Raw genomic sequence first — 20,911 nt, 5'->3', positions numbered from 1 at the left:
AAGACCTAGCTACTAAAAACTGCTGGGTGGACAGACACCAGTTACTCCTTTGAAGAATATCTTGTCAATGAGGCTGATTGTCATATTGTGGGTCCATAAAAATGGTTTTGTTGTTCATTATAATTATGCAAAAACACAGAAATAATCGAGTTAATATTAATAGTCATTGTGTTTAATATCTGTAGCTTTCAGCTTGCATCTCCCATTTTAAAATAACGGATTTATTTCGGCAGTTGACCAGTCATTTGGTAATGAGATTTGAGGTATTGATGCCTGAAAGGGGAATACGTGATATATATAAATGCCAATAAATAAGTATTATTTTCCTTGAGTTTTTGAAAAAAATAACCTTTTGCTGCCTTACCAATGATCTTAAGTAGACTGCAGTGCATTGTCTAATGTCTAATGTTTTTGTTTTTTATCGTTCATCTTATTTGAAATCTATTAACACTGTTTGTGTACTTTTGTTCAGTTTCATTCCTCTTACCGCTTTCATACTCCTGAGAGGGAATTTGTCATGGATATTTTGCAATGCATCATACGATAGCCCCTCATCTGATATGTTATCCAAGATGAACCTGTCAAATACCCTGAAAAGAAAAAAAGGTACTTGTGGAAGCAGTGGCTCAGTGCTGAGGTAGTTTTGTCTTGTAACAAAAAGTGATGCAGTTTGTTCATTTGACCAAATGAATGATAATCACAAAACTGATCCTGACATGTTGTCACCGCAGTTTTTCGCGGCCACAAATTTTACCCATGGCCGCAAATGACAGCAAAATTCTATTTTAGCGGCAAAAGCCGCAATTTTGTCCGTCTTAGACGAAATTTGTATGAATGACTTTTCTTTTTTCTCGGTACTCAACATTTGATTTCAGTACTTAACAGCTCCTCCCCCCTCCCCGCCTCCCACTATTGTGTGTAATATGTAGTAATAGATGAGTCAGCCACAAGTCAGGCACAGGTACTATACGCACAAGAATGGTATGTTTTTAGAACTGGTGGGCAGAGATTTCACGTACTGTGTTTTCTCAGCATCTATACCTGCTTTCCCTTTCAATGTTGCTCTGTCTTTGTTCTGGATAAAGATTGCTCGTTTTTTTCCCCCTGGTCCTGGCAAGGGTCTTTAGTTGGCAAATGGCAATTTGCGGCCGCAAATATCAGGGCGATTCGCAAATTTTGGCAAATCGTGGCAAATTTTGGGAAAATTGGCAAATCGCGTGGCAAATTTTGAGAAAAAAAAGAAGCGAAAACAAAATAACGAAAAAAAAAGTGCGAAACTTGAGAAATGTTGCAGCTTTGCCTGGGCCCAAACCAAAGGAAGCTACTCTCTACGGATAATGATCCTTTAAAATCTTTGTAACAACGCTATTCATAATGTAGCCTCCTCAAATGTAATAAATTGTCTTTTATATTTTTTTTTTCTGTATCGCGTGTTAATTTTTTACTGAAACGCTTAGTTCTCTGCAAATTTTTTGGCAAATTTTGGACTTTTTGGCAAATTTCTTGGCAAATTTTGGGGGGTTTTTTGGCAAATTTTAGGTCCCAATTTGGCAAAAAATGCAGATGACAGAATAAAGTACCTTTTTTCTTGAGATTATATTTTTCCTTGTAAATTATCTCTCTGTTACGTACTAATATAGTTGTGAGTTTTGAATATTATTTCACTTTGTAAACATTTTAGTGGATCCTTCACAGAGGGACCCTTAGCTTGTGCCTTGGTGGGGCTTTTGAAGTTCTGTCAAAATAGGCACATCTGTGAATTTCTTGCGAAATCTACTGTTCCCTATTTGTTGAACCAGTCACCTTTGACTTTCTTTTTTTTTATGTGGTGCTTTTAACTTCAGATCTACAACTTTGCCTCTATCATCTACCTTTTTACTGGCGCTGAAATGACTTAATAGTGTCGCAAGTGCTATAAAACTCAAAAACAGATCTACGTGCTTTTTTTGGGGGGTGGTGGGGAAGAAGGTGGGGTTTTTAAAGACAAAATTTGGTTGTATTATTTTTGTGTCTTTGTTTTTATTTTTTGTAAATTGTTGGGGAATTTTTGGTTTCAGATTCGGAATTTTAAGATTTGATTTTAGTTGGAAACTTAGTAAAAATGTGCTTAAATAACTCAGAAAAGGATATTATGTTCAAATTTAAATGCATTATAAAACTAAGTATGCAAATTGTTATTAAAATTGATTTATGAAACTTCTTTGTCATTTCTTTTGGCAACAGATCCTCGCCAAGTTTTGAGCACAAACTGAATGGCTTCATTCCAAGACATGAATTAAACGCACAAACACACTTATACTGTGACCTATCCGTCAAACACACTTATACAGTGACCTATCCGTCACCAAGGGTCAAAATAATTTCATAGCAGGATGGAATAGCCAAAAACACAAAAATTCTAAAACAACTCACTCTGATGCTGCCTCATTGTCCACATCCACAATGTTTCCCTCATCAGTCGCATTTGTAATCGGTGTTTGAGACCCTGGGGAGTTGTTGAACATTTTGTCATTAGACTGAATCATCCCAGGTGCGACTTCCTTTTCTTTCACAATGTTTTCAAGAGAAGAAAGTGTCTCTGTATTTCGTTCAGCAATTTCAATTTGAGTTGTGACATCTTTTGGTTGTCTTTCAGCAGGTCTGAAGCCATATTCATCATTGGGGTTTTCTTTTGTAGATTTACCTGTTGTTTTCACATTTTCCCCACTTGGACCTGCCACCTGGGATTTTGGTATGCTACTTTTGTCTTTGGTTTTGACTTTTGTATTTTTCTTTAATTTCTTAGTTTTATCTTGATCATCTCCTTCCTCTCTAACAGACTGTAATCTACTTGTTTTGTTTGAGGAGCCATCTTGAACAGAGCTGTCCATCTTCTTCGATGTGTCTTCATTTTTATCAACATCACTTTGACTGGCAGTCTTTAATTGTGATTTGACATGCTTTTTGGTGGGGTTCCTTTTTGATGATTTCTTTGACTTTTTTCTTTCATCTTTGGAATCACTATTATTTCCTTCAGAAATACTATTTAAATTGTCTTTGGTTTTATCCTTTCGTTGACAATGACGAGACTTAATGGTTTTTGAAATTGATCTGCTCCTTTTTTTGACGGGACTGATCTTTGTGTGTTGTGACTGTACAGTTTTGTTGCCTCTTTCTTCATTTTCATATTTTTCATAAATTAAGTTTTGAGATCCTTTATTAATCCTCTTACTGGTGACAATATTTTTTACTGGTTTATCTTTTTTCTTTCCTCTACAAACAACAGTTTTTGAGTAGGACTTTTTGATTTTCTGCTCAGATTTATCCGCTTTCAAGCTATCTTTTTGTTTATCACTAATTAAACTACCTGATTCTGCTTCAATCACTATATCCTTTTTGCTTGTGGTGGCCTTGTCCTTTTTCTCTTTAACTGATGAACTCTTTGCTTCGTTGTCATCAATACCAATATCATCTGATTTAGATTTTAATTTTTTGACTTTAACAGTCTTACAACTTTTGTCTTCCTTGACACTGCTCTCTGGTTTTGTTTCTATGTCTATTTTTGCTATTTTATCTAGTGTCTTTGATTTGTCTTCCACTATTTCAGTCGAGTGACATTCTAGTCTTGGCCCTACATTTATCTCACCATTAAAATTAGAATTATTTTCTTCCCCAGTTTTCTCTAACTGCTTCATCCTTTTTGGTTTTGAGCCGTTCAATTTTAATTGCCCCTTTCTTTTCTTTCCTATTTGTTGTTGTTGAATTTTAGCTTTGGCAAGAGCAATATGAGCAGCTTCAATCTTGGCTTTAGAAAGTTTTTCAAAATTATCATCTTCCTCCTGAGCAAGCTCTGTTTTCTTTTCTATTTCCTCTGATGGGTAGACTATTGACACAGGCCTATAATCATACCGAGACATCTTCAGCACAGGTTGTCCTTCAAAAATCTGTCAAAAACAAAATGGTTCATTATCAAAATATTTCTTTTTTTAAAGTGAAAAGCTGGATTAAATCTTAATTTCCATTTCAACCCCAACTCTTTTTTTTTCCTCCAATTTTTTTCTTCTTCAACAAATGCCATTTGAGCAGTTACAATTGTCTGATTTCCTGATTTCCAGAGGGAAAAAAACTTAAATCATGAGAAGATGCAATATTTCCATCCACTTTTACATAGACTAGTATTATAAAAGTGCCGGTAGGTTATTCAACTAGGTTATCTCCAGTACTCAAGATTGAATTACTGTGTAAGAATGAGCTATTTCATCAAATATAAGGAAAAATTGACAGCACTTAGTGGTAGAAAATACGCTTAAGCCAAATGCATATATACACTGCAGTCTGCTTAAGATAAACTCCTGAGAACCAGAAAAAGAGTTTATCTTATCCAAAACTCAAGGGGAACAACCCTTCAGCGACACAAACATTTGTTTAATCTATTTCTTGCCCCCCCATTTAATAAACATCCCCAGAAAGACGGCCCAGCTTCCTGTTAAGCTTGGCTAAACAATGAGTGGCTTTTTTTTGGACTATTATTTGTTGTTAGTCATCTTTCACAATGCAACAGGCAATCTAATTATTTAGAGCGGAAAAATCGGGACTAGCCTCAGAGTTTTTTAATGATAGTTTATCTTAACTCTGTTTATCTTAAGCAGATTGCAGTGTATGAAAAAAAAAATCAGCGTAGCTACCCTAGAGTACAAAAGATATACAGGATCATAGAATACCTGCAGACTGCATGAGACACAATGCTTGGCTCTACGCAGATATTTCTCATCTTGGGTGTTATTCTTATGGCAGTGGCAGGTACAGGTCTTAGTGTTGTAGTCCTCTGGCGTGTCAGGCAGCACAATGTTCTCAAATTCATCTCCATCATTTATTTCCTCTCCCTTTTCATCAAGGCAAATGTCCTCAAAGTCCATAGCATGACTGTGGTCAAATATAAATTAAGGCAAATTTTTCACTTTTCCTTCAACTTAACCTTCATAGGTAGAAATTGAAAATAAGTTTCAGCAGGAAAAAAATGTGAGTAAATCAAGGAAGTCATTCCTCAAAGTTTTACAGAACAAAGCTCAAAATAGTACAAGTATAGTTTAAAGTCTCTGTTACTTACTTTGTATAGCTTCATTTCCAATCTTCTATTCTCCAACTCAATATAAAATATGAATTTCTCTGAATCACATTCTAGTTGAAAACGTTTCAATGGCAGAATATTCCCACCCTATGTAACAATATTTCATTGCTTTCCCAAGCAAGTCATTTGGAACCAACTTTCCATTTCCTGCAGTAAAAAGTCACATGTTACAAGAATCTCGTTCACACCTGGGTCAAACAGAAAATGTTAAAACATCTCTCCTCCATCTATCTCATCTCCCTGAAACTCTCACTGTTTTCCAATCATCTTTTCCCTTATTCGCCACATCCAGATGATTGGAAGAAGAATCCAGCAGTATTCGTAAAAACAGACAAGATATCTGTATATTTTTTTAAAAATTTACTCTTATTAATATAATTTATCCGTTCAATATTGTTGTTTATCTATTTCTCATTTTTAAAATTACTTTTACTTCAAAATTGTGGTTAAAAATCCGTCAAATTCCCTCCCCCCCTCCAATAATCAGTAAATACTGAAAGAATCTGTATAATAAATACAGTGCAACCTCTGGATAATGACACCCCTGAATAACGACAACCTCTGGATAGCGACATTGACCACTGGTCCCAAATTTTTTGCCATATGTTATTAGAAATTAAAAAACGAAAATAACGACATTCATTTTAGTAAAACTCCTTTTTAGTGACATCGTTTTAATAATAATTGGCAGTTGATTAATACCCAAACATCGTCATCTCGAACTCTAAACGCCTTTTTTCCGCTCCCAATGAGATTGCTTAGTTACCGACCAATCAGAACACATGTTTACTACACTGCGTGGAATCTGCGCTTGCTTACAGCAAAAGAAGTTTATCAGTGGATGGTACTCTCAATCTCAAGGGTCCATTAACTGTCCACGATAGCTACCTGTCTGAGGTCAGTTGAGGTTAGCTGACATTATCAGGCAGTGCCGTGTCCAATGGGGGCAATAATTAAGGATATTTATGGTCTTTTACGTAATACGTTGGAATAGCCGGGAAAGCAGTAACAGCCTCTTTCACTTTATGAGTAATTCCCACTAAACTGTATTAACCAGACTATAAACGTTCAAGGTTACACATGGTTATGTGTGTTAGTCCATTATTTTTCCGGATGGCAATGTTGTGAGTTTCTTAGCCAAGAGCATAACATCTATACCCTTTGTAAACAGGAGAAATACTTATTCTAACGTTTTTGGACGTGTCTTCTCTCCTTTAGGCACTGGACCGCGCCTCGCACTGTTATGTATTCATGGGTCTCACCACGCCCCCTTTGTCCCCAATCTTGAAAACCCCGGAATAACGACATAATTTTCCGGTCCCGTTATCCAGGGGTTGCACTGTAATAAGTATAGCATCTTACCATTTCCCAGTAACAGCACCATCCAAGAAGTAGCTGATGAGATTGTCCAGTACACCTGGCACACTCCTGAGAATGGTCAGCATCTTATCCCTCAGGCTTCCTTTAAGCTTACCCTCCTGGCACATACTGCTCCAAGTGGACAGTGCCTTTAGTACTTTACGGTATGTGCCAGTTGATGAACCACAGTGGACCTGCCAAAGAAAAGACATTGACAGCGAGTTTCCTTATGTTAATTTTATAGTATACACAAATCACAATTCTACTTGAAGTATGTGAGGTAAAGGGGTTGAAGTAGATCAAAGAAAGACTTTTGGTCAAGTTTATGAGAAAGGAAGAGAAGAAGAAGAAGGAAGAGGAGGAGGATATAGAGAGCACCTTAAATATCCTTTCCTCGACGTTCAAGATCTGCCCTGCCACACAAGATGTATTCATTTATTCTTCAGAATGCGTTATAGTAAAAGAGAATTACACAATTAGAAGATGTCGATATTTGCTCAACTTCACTTTATCTAAACTATAAAATCTCTCTAGGTTCTATAGAAGTAAAATACTTATAGATCAAATTATCACAAGCTAGGTAGTAAAGTATATTAAGTATCTCTTCACCTCCACCTGCCGTAGAAACTGCCTGATTTGATTGTATTGGTAGCTAGTGGAGAAGCACTGACATTCCACAGCTTGGAAAGACAGCAAGAAGCCAGCAAAGTCTTCCACCAGTTGTTGGTGATCAGATAGCAACATTACCATGTCCAGGTATAGCTGAAATGGATTGGGAATGAAGGTTTTCATTATATCATATTTTTATCACTTGAGAAATTATATAATTTGTTTTATGGGTTTTTTTTTTTACAATGCTTACGACATATCTAGGTAATTTCAGCATCTGTAACAAGGGGAAAAAAAAGGGATGGACGAGAAAAAAAAGCAATTCTAGATTTACAATTAAAAGCATCCAAGAAAAAGTAAGACAGAGGGTACCGGATCAAATAGGGAACAGAAGCAGATATAGAGCATACTATCAATGTTCTTAGTTTGATACGATCTATAAGTCTCATTCAGACAAAGGCACACAATCCAACTAAGAGGAATACACTCAAATGTTTACGGGGATAGAAGACAAAGCAATAAGTGACCTCTCCGCCCATCATAGGGAACAATTTTAACCCCCAACATTACCTTTAATTTTTCAAGTCACTATGCTTTAAAAACGTTTCACAAGTATGATAATGATAAATTCGTTTGGTGTTTAGCAACATGACTTCAATGTTGGAACATTTTCTTACATTAATTGGCAAGCAACAAAAAAATATTCTAAGAACTTGAAAAATCAATTTGCTCATTTTCTTCATGTATGGATTTTCAAAATTTATAAATGACTATCAGAATACCGTACTTAATAAATATTGTAAGAAAACCCATTTTGAACATTTATAAATTGGCTCTTGTGGTACCTATTGTTAAACTAAAGTTCAGTAACTCTTCCTCCTCGTTCTCTACCTCAGCTTCTTCGTCTTCTTCTTCCTCCTCCTCCACCTCCTCATCATTATCCAGGTGCTAGAAGTTCATGAGTCAATCAACATAACTTGCTAGAAGAAAAGTAAAACTTAGTGTATATGAGCGAAAAGTCATGAAGAAACTGGTACCTAGGTATGAGAGAGAGAGAGAGAGAGAGAGAGAGAGAGAGAGAGAGAGAGAGAGAGAGAGAGAGAGAGAGCTGAATAAATTGATAAGGAGGAGAGGAAGAAGAGCAGTAGAAGGGAAAAGAGTATCAGGAGAAGAAGGAAGGGAGAGGAGGTTATGGTATTGTTATCAGCAGTAAGTGAGGGGTGAGACAAGAAAGCTGTAGTCTGGTGGGAAACGGTGGAAGTGAAAATATAGGCAGGCTAAGAGAAGAGACAGGAAAGAGAGAAATTGAAATACGGGAGATGGAAAGAGAAGAAAGGGAAAGGAAGGGATGGAAAGAGGGGTGGGGGAGAGAGAGAGAGTGAAAGTGGGCAGTAAAAGAAAGATGGCGAGGGAGAAGGAGATAGAATGATAGATATATGGGTATATAGATGTGTAGGTAAATAGATAGATATAAGATATACAAACATATACTAAGAGAGAGATGAGAGAGAGAATGGTGGGGGGAGGGGGGGGGGGGAGGAAAAGAGAAAGAGGAGAGAGAATGAAAAAAAGAGAGACAGACAGACAAAGAGAGACAGACAGAAACAGAGAGAGGGAGGGAGAGAGATAGATAGATAGATAGATAGATAGATAGAGAGAGAGAGAGAGAGAGAGAGAGAGAGAGAGAGAGAGAGAGAGAGAGAAGAGAGAGAGAGAGAGAGACGTCAAACAGACAGACAGGTATTATAAATGGATGGATGGATAGACAGATGGACAGTTAGAAGCATGAGATCGGTAAATAAGTAGATAGGTGGGTGAAGAAGTGGGTAGATAGGTTGAGAGAAAATGTACATAAATAGGAGAGGGGAGAGGTGGGTGAAGAAGTGGGTAGATAGGTTGAGAGAAAATGTACATAAATAGGAGAGGGGAGGGCATATTAGGGTATAAGTATGAGACATTAAATTGGCTCTGTGTTTATGACCCTGTAATAAAGTTACCCAATTTAACAAGTGGCAGTGTTTACGACATCAGATAACATCGCCACCAGTGCACCACAGGAGTCATAACTCTTCAGACAACATTAGTAGCAATAATCACAATCACTGACCAACGAACATGGACGTACGCAGCCATCAATATGCAAACAGGCACTTGTGTGTTACTATAGTTCTATAGCAATAGCAAGGGAAGTAAACCTTTTATTCTATATAGAAAAGGAGCTCATTCTAAACTGTGTCTAGATGCACAAAATACCCGATTCATTAAGTCAAGCTATTGTACAACAAGGAAAATGCAATGTGAGAAAGATGCATTTGTGGTTGCACTTGCAACACCATTACTGTGCTATTCTTAATATCTTCCTAATGGAATATATAGTTTATAATGATTGTTTATCCATTCACTACTTTGTTTATATGGTAATCACAACTATAAAAATAATGCCACTGGTTTAGTAAGACAGCATGTATTGACATTATGTGGTTAAATCCAACGTTTGACAGTTTTGGCGGGTAAAACAGTCACAAATCATTAAATTGAACATGCAAATCTATAACACGTGGTGTAACTTACAGTTCATGCACTGTAAGAAAGAATGTTTTGAGAACAAGTAACCTCTATGGCTACAAAAGTTTTATTAATGAATTAATGTCATCCACATTTTCTCCATACACTGATTTAACTGGAGATAATTTTTCATATCTTTCCCCATTCTGAATGGATTTGCTCATGAAAAGAGAAAAGAAAAAGAAGACAACTTTTCTTTCAAAGAATTGGAATTGAAATAATTTGACACAAGATGTGAGCTGAGTATATTGATTGGACTGAATGTCATGTATATCATGAAAACCTAATTCTTGTACCAGATTCTAAGGATAGTTGAAGGTTTTTTTAATAGAACTCAACTTTATTAAGTGAAAGGGATGAAATTATGAAAATAACATAAGTTAACCAGTTCGTATATCTGGCTTAAATTATGCCCTTAGTGAGTATCTTAATCTTTTCTATGTGTTCATTTACACGACAGAAGGAAGAGGAATAGTATTCTGTGCTCATCATGAAATTTGTTCACAGTTGGCTTGGGATTTCTCCATAATCTTTACCCTTCTAGGACAGAAATTTGAATCACCGTCATCCTATATTTAGTAACACTGATACGCTGTCGAGGAGTGCCCATTACACAAGAGTAATGACAGCACCAAAGGTGTGTGCAATGTAGTTCTACCTGGAATCTTCCCTGTGCCTAATAATATTTATAAAATTTTTTACTTGAGTATGTGATTTAAACAGGATAACTTAAAAATGGAAAACGTTTTCATGAACCCATTAAGGTTGCGATCAAACGGTACATCACCATCTCAACCATCAATCAACTATGCTGAACTTCTTCATATAATCTTGTCAGTAATTCCAGAATACAGAGCAGCTTTGGATATTAATGAATATGGCCTGCTGGTAGTCATTATTATAGGCTTTCTGGCCAATCAGCTGGCCCTCATTGTAATGATAAAGCTGTGCCACATCCCTATGTACAATTATATGACTGCTTTGGCTGTTGTCGATTCCTCTGTGCTTCTTGGACCGTGCTTGATTCGATGGCTTCTTACACAGGATATAGACATAAGGGCACATGACACAGCGCTGTGTCGTATTTTGTATTTCCAAACGCATTGGAGTTTTGCAATGTCAGCATGGATTCTTGTCGCAATGACCTTGGACCGTTTTGTAGCAATAACTTTTCCTCTCCACGCCAGACATCTTTCAACTCCAAGAAGAGCGAGGGTGGTAATTCTTATATTAGGCCTTGTTCTAACCCTTGTAAATTGCCATTTCTTTTTCAATATGGAAGTTGACGGCCAAAGCAAAGTTTGCATTGGTTATGAGAGCTATGACAATTTCCTTCAATCAATCTGGCCATGGATAGATGCTACTGTCTACTCCTTTGCACCATTTTTTTTCTTATTTGTTTTCAACATTCTTATCATAGTAAATTACCGCCATTACTCTCGTATAAACGTCACTCTCACAAGTAGAGGCAACCATTTCAGTCAACAACAAGGATCATCCAATTCAAACAGAAGACTGACAGTCCTCCTCTTTACTGTCACCTTCTCCTTTATTCTTCTGACAGCCCCAAGGGCTTTACTCACCATAATCCGATATGATGTCTTCAATTTCAAACCGAAACCAAACGTTGTGGACTTTAAGATCCTTGCCAGATACACATTGACAAGCAGTATTGTAAACATGTTAATGTTTATCAACCATGGCATTAACTTCTTCCTATACTGCCTGACAGGGAAAAAATTCAGGCATCAGCTGACTCATATTTTTAGTAAAATTTCAAGAAATTTCAAACGGCCCACCAGAAATTCAAGAATTGCCCCATCGGAGAATGGAACAAACCTGAGTATTTACTTTAAAAGACAAAACTCAGTGATTGAAAATATAAACTGTGCTCAAAACAATCAAGAAAATGAAGTGTAAAATATAACAAACAAATTTTCTATGTTTGCAGTAATGTGAAAAATTTCAAAATTTCTGTGACATTTGATCAGCTTCTGATTGGTTTGGAAAATAATCAATTCCTTTTCGAAATACAGGATCAAAATGATTTCTGTCAATCGCCACGCATTTCAAGAATTGAATATTTCAAATTATTGTTTGTTTCTATTCACCATCCTCATCATTTTCATGATCATCATCATCACCATCACTACTTTCATTATTATTTTTATCACCAAAAATACCATGAGCGTCATCATCATCATCATCATCATCATCATCATCATCATAATAATAATAATAATAATAATAATAATAATAATACTTTATTGCATCCCAAAAAGGAAATTTTTTGTACAGACGTGTTATAATTTATACAATAAGATAAAAATACAATGGAAATAGGATGTATATATAAAAAAAAGGAGCAGCTCTATAACCAGAGCTGCGCTTTATAATATGAATAATATCAACACTGTAAAATAGTTAAAACTGTCACTATAAATTGAAAATTGAAAAGATTGCAAAACAAATAAATTAATAAATTAATATTTATATTTAAAAAAAGTAAAAATGAGAAATAATTATATAAAATGATTATTGCTTGTTGTTATAAAGCCTAATACTGGACGGCAGAAAAGATTTTCGGTGTCTCTCTGTTTTCGTTGTAATAGAGAAAGGGCGACCACTTCTTTCTGACATAATAATTGATGGTCTTAGTGGATGATACTGGTCATTTAATATTTTAGTTATTTTAGTTATACAAAATTTCTCGTATAAAAGATCTACATCGTCAACATCATTTATATAGCGTTTAATGGATTTTTTAATATTTGAATTTATTTTGTTCCTTTCCACTGCTAAGCAATTGCCTCCCCAAGCTGTTATACAAAATGACAAAACACTTTCGATTACTGCTCTATAAAATAATGTGCAGAGGGTTTTATCTATTCTAAACTGAGAGAGATTTGATAAAAAATATGTACGTCTGCACATCTTATGCCTAATTATTTTCAAGTGTTCATCCCACTTGAGCCTGTCATCAATCGTTACACCAAGGTATTTGTAGTGAGGAACTCGCTGGACGAATTGGTCCTTTAATTTTAACGGTTCTATCGGTTCCTTCATCATCATCATCATCATAACCATCACTACTTTCATTGTTATTTTTATCACCAAAACTACCATGGGTATCGTCATCATCATCATCACCACCATCACTACTTTCATTATTATTTTTATCACCAAAACTACCATGAGCGTCATCATCATCATCACCTTTTATGATTGCATCAAATTCAAGGAGGCAAATTGATAAACAAAACTGATAATTTCTAACATGGAAATAAAACAACACCCAACACAGGTACAGCTAGAAATGTCATAATTCGTGAATACAAATTTGGGTGTTGTAAATATTTTTTGTACTTTTTTATTCCATTGAAGAAAAATTATTTTCACTCTGTGAAAGGCCAAATAATAAATTGGGTCTGAGGGCCAAACTTCACATCTCCAGATTACGAGGCTGTATTGAGTTCTCTTCATTAAAATAAATTGGTTACCACCTACTTAAATAACTCTATTGATTATAATACAATATTAAAAATGTTTTTTAAGGGGCAAATTTTTCCTCTTTAGGAATAATAAAATATTAATGAAACAGTACACCCATCCAAATAGAAGTTATACAGAATTGTTGTGTGCAGCTATGTGTTTAGTGGTATGACTCTCGCCTTCAGATCGGAAGGTCCAGGGTTCGAGACCCACTCTGAGCAGCGCATATATGAGTCCTTGGAAAAGACATGTTCTCTCACCATACTCAGGTTTATAATGAGTACCTGGCCATTGATAGTGTTGTCTCTGTCGGAAAAGATTGTAGTATTGCTTAACAGGCGTCGTGTTTCATCCTATATGTCAAGTGTTGCTGAGGACCCCTCCATTGAGTGTGTTTAGTGGTATTGCGCAAGATAAATACTCTTATTTTTTTCTGTTAAAAAAAAATGAATGTACAATAAATCTAGCTACGCCTCCCAACTTGCTCACCACTAACTATTATATGAGTGTAAACTACGTAAATCAAATGTTTAAAAACTTGGTTTTATGCCTAAATACCCTAGCCCATGTGTCAGAATGGGAAAAGTTTTTATAATTGTTGAAATTCCACACATATGCTCAGTATCAGTCAGATTCAAAAGCAACAACTACTTAATTGTAATTAACTCTACAGAAACTAGAAAAAATGTACATACAAAATATATTCCATTGTTCATGACATACTTAACCCCTGGATATTTATATAATCTTGTTCATCCCTACTTTCAAAGCAGAAATCTAAGATCTACTAGCAATAGAACAATCTTATCTAAACCTAAAACATTCCACAAAATTGGTGAACAGTCATTTGAATTTATGCACCCCAATTTTTTAGTGCCCTCCCCCAGAATATTAGAGGTGGTGACTCATTATCGACTTTCAAATCGAAATTGAAAACTTACCTTTTTGTCTCATGTTTTCTATTTTGTAAATAAAATTTTACCTTTCATGTGTGTAAAATTGAAATTGCTATGTTTTTATTTTTCATTGAATTTTATTTATTTAATTTTATGAATGTAAAGTGCCTATAGCCTGTTGAAATGGGGGAAAGGCGCTATACAAATGTCATTTTTTATTATTATTTACATAAATGCATTTTAAGGCACCCAAGAAAAATAAAGGAAAGGCTATTAGTTCAGAGGAAGGCGGATCAAGGAGTTACTTATCTCTGTGTCTAGTCTGAGGCCATTATGAGAATTTAAACATGGTTAATTTGCATGTGAGTCAAGGGCTTTCCCAATGAGCAACTTTCTCCTCAAATTCTCGAGTAAAGAACACTTAAATTTTATAATCAGGATTAATTGACTATAATCAAGACACATTTCTTTGGAAATTTTAGGAATCAATCTTTAAAAATAGCTGGTCTGAATGATCCTTTGTTATTTAACTGAAATATCCATCAAATCAAATATTGGTACGCCACAAGGGGATAGCTTAAGCCCAGTACTTTTAACCATATACCTTGGGCATGGCCTTAAAGAGATCAGGCAAGTAGCACAAACTGCTTTGCCAGATGAACTAGCCCATGATAATGACATGGATTTCATATCCTCCACTAGTTTCAAGGACGTGGCAGAGATAGAGTAACCTCAAAGTAAATACAAGTGAAACTGAGCACACCCTTATCAAAGCCAGCGATGAAGAACACTGGAGAAGAGTTTAAAAAGTGGGATCAATTCTCTGAGACAAAGAAGACATCAGCCAACAAAAACAACAATCAAACACTGCCCTGTTTAAACTCGCATCCTCATGGGACAAACAGGACAATATCAAACTAAACATCTATACAATGCTCTTGCAAAATTAATCCTGCTTTATAATTCTGGAACATGGGTGCTTACCAAGGAAGATGAGCAGAGATGATGGACATATTTCATTGGAAAAAACCTAAGAACTGTCCTCAGAATAAAATATCCAACCAGAATATCAAACAAATCCTAGACTGCAAAACCAAAGAAACATTGCCATCTCTCACAATTCAACAAAACAGGCTATGACTTTTCGGCCACATTCTAAGACAAGATGTTAACACCACGAGCAACAAAGCGATGATTCACTATTTCAATCACAAGAACAAAAAGCAAAGAAATCAACCAAGACCATCAATAGTTACAACACTAAGACGTGACCTCCGACATGTTGGCCAACAGTTAAAATAAATTCAAGATCTTGAAACAATTCGGCAATGTGCAAAAGAATGACGGGAATGGAAGGGCTTTTAAGTCAAGTCATCCAATCACAACAAAATATTCATGCTGTATGGAGTTATTCAAAACTTGTTTAAAGCTCACTTATGGCACTTCACACTAGACTGGTGCATGGTTGGGATACATTTTCAAAGATAGTGTTATTTCCTGATGGATCCCAACAGCAAAACTGGCGGAACACTTGACTTATAAACAAATGGATGAACTGAGTTCAAATCACAGCTTTTTCAGAGCCTTCTACTCACCTAGCAATGATTGGGTAGTTAGATTTTTTAGATCCATTTCAAGAGTAGGAAGAGTTACTGTTCGTCTAATGCAACAGAAAAAAGGGTAAACTACAGCTCTATCGGTCTTATAGCTATACAAGACTACTACATTATCTTGTAAACCATTTAAAAGTCAACTTCAGATATTTCATAATTCATTTCAAAGGCTTATTTTCATAAATTTCAATGACATCTTCAGACAATAGATATGACGATGATGATGATGATGAAGATGACGATGATGATGACAACAAGAACTATGACAATTTAAAAAATACTCACCTCCACAGGACTAGTGTGATCTTTATTGAGATCCTTGAGTAGAGACAAAAATTTGTAGAAACGATCTGGGTCTGAGGATAAAGTCTCCTTCACCTGATTAAAATACTGCTGGGCAAAAGCTGTATCCCTGTCATCTTTCTGTAAGACAGAAGCAAATAAAAAATTAAATATTACATAACTCCCTTAGTCAATACTATAATTAAAAAACAAAAAACAAATCCAGAACACCTAAAAAAAAAAAAAACCATTGTAGCTAAGCCCTTCCTAAAGCAAAATAATTTATCTCTGATCTGTATTGACATTAACCCAATACTGTTGCCAAATAATGTAAATTGTAAATTTGTGGATGGCGTGAAAAGATAAAAGAGAAGGGAAAAGCATTTATGTGAAAGTAATCGAGTCTCGCCTATCCTCTCCCTCGTCTGATATAAATTTCAATGTCAACTGCCTTAATGCAACTGTATAACATTATGAAAGACCTATTAGGGGACCATTGTACAACAATATAATCTCTATAAAATCCACATCCGAAGATTTTCACTCAGTAGCCTCTTTGGATTTACTATCCAAAAGAGAACAATAAATGGTTGGGACAAAAATAGGAATATAAAAACACAATCACAAGTTTCCCAATTATGCTGCTAAGGACAAACTTTTAATATTAATTATGACAACATGCACTAGGCTAGCTGTGCATTACAATAATGCATTGCTTGATAAAAAATTAGGGGCACTGCAAGTAGCATTTCACAGACAGTGGATAATCAGGATACTTAATATCATCATTTTTTATGTCAATCATTTAATCATCAATGAAATTTCCTGCATCACCCCCCCCCCCCCCCCCCGCGACCCCCAAAAAAAGATATTGATCAAAAAATATTCATAGACATGAAACAATTTTGTTTAACTGTGACCCTGTAAGCTTCAAATCTTTAGATTACCTTTGGATCATTCTGTACCAGATCAGGTTGAAGAAGTGATAATGATAAGGCTTTTCTCCTCGCTGCTTTAGATTTAATATCCTCATCAATTGAAGGCTGCTTTGACCCAAATCTATGGAACAAAATTTAAAGTAAAATAGGTGACAAAAAGGCTATATCAAGATTGAGAAATAAAAAGTCTGCTAGATATTTATAATATATGTTATCTCTTTTAATTCATACCATGGAGAAATTACGGTCTTTCTTGATATTTATAATATATGTTATCTCTTTTAATTCATACCATGGAGAAATTACGGTCTTTCTTAAGGACCAAGGCTTCAGCTGTAGTACTGACCATTTGTTTTTTGTTTGTTTTTAAGGCGCTTGCAACACATTAAGGTCATATAATGCGCCAGTAAAAAAAGAAGAAAATGGGATAGTAAAAAGTTCTAGAATTACAATTAAAGCACCCAAGAAAAGGTAAGACATCGGGGAATTTGTTCAAATAAGGAACAGATGTAGATTCCAAGAGCGCACTATCAAAGTACATGGGAGATCGCCTAAAAGTCTCATCCAGACACAAGCACAGGTCCCAACTAAGAGGGGAAACACTCAAATCTTTACAAATCATATCTAATGTGTAAACAAAACATAATACAGAGCATAACAGAGAGATGATTTACAAGACAAAAAATATCATCTCTCAAACTCTAACTATACATTTGACTGTTTCCCTCCCAGCTAGGGTATCCGGCCAGGGCCTGGACAAAACCATGTAATCTCATTCCAAGACAAAGACAGAAAGCATGTTGGAATACAGTTATAGGAAGATAGAAGACACATTAAGTGCCTCCCTGTCCACTATGGGAGGTAAGGAACCCCACCCAGTAGTACTGACTGATTCAAAGAAAGAGCAAAAGTAAATCAAAAAACAATGGGTGAATCTTCTTATCTATTTGCCTAGAATATCACCCTACTTTATCCAAATATCATTGTACAAAATTCAAAGTATTGCCATAGAAGTATCAATTACCTTATGGTTGTACTGGCTGCCATGAGATCGTCAAGCTTCGTTCTGTCATCATCTTCTTCCTGGGATAAGCCTGATTCCTCAATTTCACTCGCTTCGCTTTCAGTCTCTTTGGAACTTTCATACTCCTCCTCAGTCTTTTTAACTCGTTTCACAGCTTTATGACTAGGTTCTGTTGAAACAATAATAATCATGATTTTTTCTTTTTAATACAGAAATATTTAACTTCAAAAACAAAAAGAAATATTTTTTTTAAAGGAAAAAAGTCATTGCTTAAGTTTCAATTCTTACAAAAAAACAAAAAAAAAAGAAAACAAAAATAAATAAATAAACAAACAAACCAGTTTGAGGAGATTGATTTTTTAAAAATTTAGGACCTCAACGATGCTAGAATATTCTTTTTTGGGTCTAAATGAATGATTATAAAACTGCAGATACAATCATAATAAATAAATGCTCACCCTCCTTTCTTTTCGGCTTTGAAATTCCTCTCTGGGATCTTGTTAACATGGTTGACCTGCTTTTTGTTTTAATTCCCACATCTCTATCATTAATAGAGACATTATCAGGACGAGGTAAAATTTTCACTGGACTTTTTTGGCATATAAGAGTTGCTTTCTTTTTAAGATTGAGAGCTTTTGTTTTAGTTGGAGATGGTGATTTGGTTTCAAAAACAAAAGATTTTGGTAAAATTTGACGCACTTGTCGATTTAGCTCCTTCCTCTTTGGACTGACCCGAGGAAGGGGTACATATGGTGTAGATTTGGGACAGGGAGAAGTTTTGGGTGCAATGGGTAAAGGTGTGCGCTTTGGACTGGTGGCAGGGAATATGGCTACCTTAATGGGAGAGGAATCAGGAGATTTAAATATTTCCAAAGGAATGTCTGCTAGATCTGGATCAGCTGGAGTGGAAGAGGTTTTTTCTTTCACAGATGAGTCTGAACTATCTGCTGGCTTTGTTGTGGGTTTAGAATTTTTTGTTCCTGGATCAGGATCTTGTGTTTCAAACTGTGAGATTATAGAACTAATCCAAGGGGCTAATTTAGAACTTGAGCCACTATCCCCTGAATCGTTTTTATTTGCCTCAGCAGAATTGTCTTTGGCTATTCTACTTGGTGGGTCATCTGGTGACACAGGACCTCCACTTGCTAGAGTGTCAGGATCAAATCTCTTTTCTACTTTATTGACTACATCATCAGCGGCTTTATCACCTTTTTCATTGACCACAATTTCTTGAAGATGTTCTGAGTGACTTGATAAATCTTTGTCCTTTTTAACCTCAGTGACTACAACTGCTTTTTTGGTATTTTCTGAAATTTCTTGACAATTTTGAAATTTTGGTTTTTTAATGACTGTTAGTTGAATAATATTCTTTTTCGGAGGCTCGATGTTTGTCTTTGTTGATTTCTTGTTACTATTTTGTTTAGTCTCCATTCCTGGCATTATCTCCCCTGCCTCTCCTTTATCAATAATAGTACCAGTTTTTACTTGAGTTAAATTAGAGTCACAGCACACTTCCATTGATTGTGAATGTGAAGTTTCATCTACAGAAATCAACTTTCTCGATGGATGTAATGGTGAGGATGCCCCACTGTCTTCATGACTATGTGACATATTACTGGAATTGGATTTATTTATTTTATTTTCCTCTAAACTTCCTGTCTTTAGAGGATTATTTGATTCTGAAGGGACAGTTGTGTCTTTGTCTCTAACAGAACGATTTAAGTTGTTTTTTGTGATTATTTCGCTCTCATCAAAGGCAGATCTAAGATTTTTGACAGAGGCTGGTTTTGGTTTATCAACCGGCAAAGGAGTAGAGGAGGAACTTGGGGATGGAAAGTCACCTATCCCACATGAGTTCATGACTTTCTTGAGTAAATCGGGAGAGTGACTGAGTTCTATGTCACTATTATTCACACGCAGTGGAGATATTGCATAGCTATCCGAAAAAAATGATGATGGAGAAGATTGTGCAAAAGAATCTGATGTCACTGATCCTTTTTCTTTACTTTTGCTCTTCTGATTGTTTTTTGAAGTCCTATTTGAAACTTGTTTAGTTTTAAGAGATATCACAGAAGACACAGATGAAGATATGTTTTGAGATTGGCCCGATGTAGATTTGGGTTTAATGGTAACAAATGTTTCTTTCACACTTTTATAATTGTTCACTGGAGTTGACTGTTTTCCACGAGAATCAATTATATTTCTGTTTAGAGAAAACAAAAAGAGAAAACAAGGTTATAATTTTATCAAAAATTGTGTTCATAAATAAATCTTTAACTAAAACATTACTAGAACTGTATCAAATTCAATTGTGCATGCTATTATTTTCTTTTGAAGGAAATGTGTCATTATAAATAATTTTACGAATATAATTAGATTTTAGAACGATACTAAAATAACATTATTATTCAATTTTCATGCTTTAATTTTTCTCGTCACTATAACCCAACAAAGGCAGGTGATAATTTTTACAGTAACTAGTCAGAAAAAAGAAAGATAGCAGACCTATTGCTTTTGCAAATAAAAAAGTGCAATAGATTATCATCTAAAGTTCAGGCGCTTATCACACCCCCAAGGTTCATCAAGATTTTCATATCAAATATTAATCCTTTGATGGAACCTGGGTCTGGAAGTTGTGCAAAGAATTAAGTCCTGTGCTCGTTTGTTTCCTACACACTGGAATACTGGTAGGATTAACGGGGTCACCACGGGAAGGTGAGCTATGGATGTGAATGGGAGAGGCTATGGGCTTGCGCTTCACCATACATTTGACCCCATATCATATTTCATTAGCTGTTATATTAGTTAAGAACCAGTCCAGACAGTCTTTCAGAAGGGAGATCTTCAATATTCTGAACATTGCATATTTTTCTTATTATTTTTATTTTGATAAATAGAGACAAAAGTGAACAATTATAAAAATTTGCAACAATTAATTCAGTTTAAATCAATCAGTTTTCAGAATTGTGTGAGTAATTGTAAATACATTTTTTTTCTTGGAAGGAGAGGAAAAGAAGGTGACAAAT

The 20,911-nt window shown here is 35.4% G+C and overlaps 2 protein-coding genes across 2 annotated transcripts in view; one reads left to right on the top strand and one right to left on the bottom strand.

Annotated features, from left to right (window-relative positions):
- Positions 1 to 20,911, bottom strand: part of LOC144964627 (uncharacterized) — a 43,230-nt gene that overhangs the window by 618 nt on the left and 21,701 nt on the right. The window contains exons 18-26 of the mRNA XM_078899115.1: positions 18,344 to 20,088; positions 17,886 to 18,054; positions 16,871 to 16,982; positions 15,927 to 16,064; positions 7,076 to 7,228; positions 6,470 to 6,660; positions 4,701 to 4,902; positions 2,413 to 3,923; positions 488 to 590 (exon numbers count right to left, since the gene is read on the bottom strand). Coding sequence (XP_078755241.1) covers positions 488 to 590; positions 2,413 to 3,923; positions 4,701 to 4,902; positions 6,470 to 6,660; positions 7,076 to 7,228; positions 15,927 to 16,064; positions 16,871 to 16,982; positions 17,886 to 18,054; positions 18,344 to 20,088 — 4,324 coding nt within the window. The remainder of the gene's footprint in view (positions 1 to 487; positions 591 to 2,412; positions 3,924 to 4,700; positions 4,903 to 6,469; positions 6,661 to 7,075; positions 7,229 to 15,926; positions 16,065 to 16,870; positions 16,983 to 17,885; positions 18,055 to 18,343; positions 20,089 to 20,911) is intronic.
- LOC144966642 (putative G-protein coupled receptor 139) lies at positions 10,288 to 11,560 on the top strand. Its single transcript, XM_078903402.1, has one exon. The coding sequence runs from the start codon at positions 10,376 to 10,378 to the stop codon at positions 11,558 to 11,560; it is 1,185 nt and encodes a 394-aa protein (XP_078759528.1). The 5' UTR covers positions 10,288 to 10,375.

This window comes from Berghia stephanieae, chromosome 2, assembly GCF_034508935.2.
Source record: "Berghia stephanieae isolate SIO BIC M18660-M18661 chromosome 2, UCSD_Bste_1.3, whole genome shotgun sequence".
NCBI classification, from domain to species: domain Eukaryota; kingdom Metazoa; phylum Mollusca; class Gastropoda; order Nudibranchia; family Aeolidiidae; genus Berghia; species Berghia stephanieae.
Note: the sequence above shows the minus strand (reverse complement) of the source record. Positions and strands in the feature narration are given on the sequence as shown.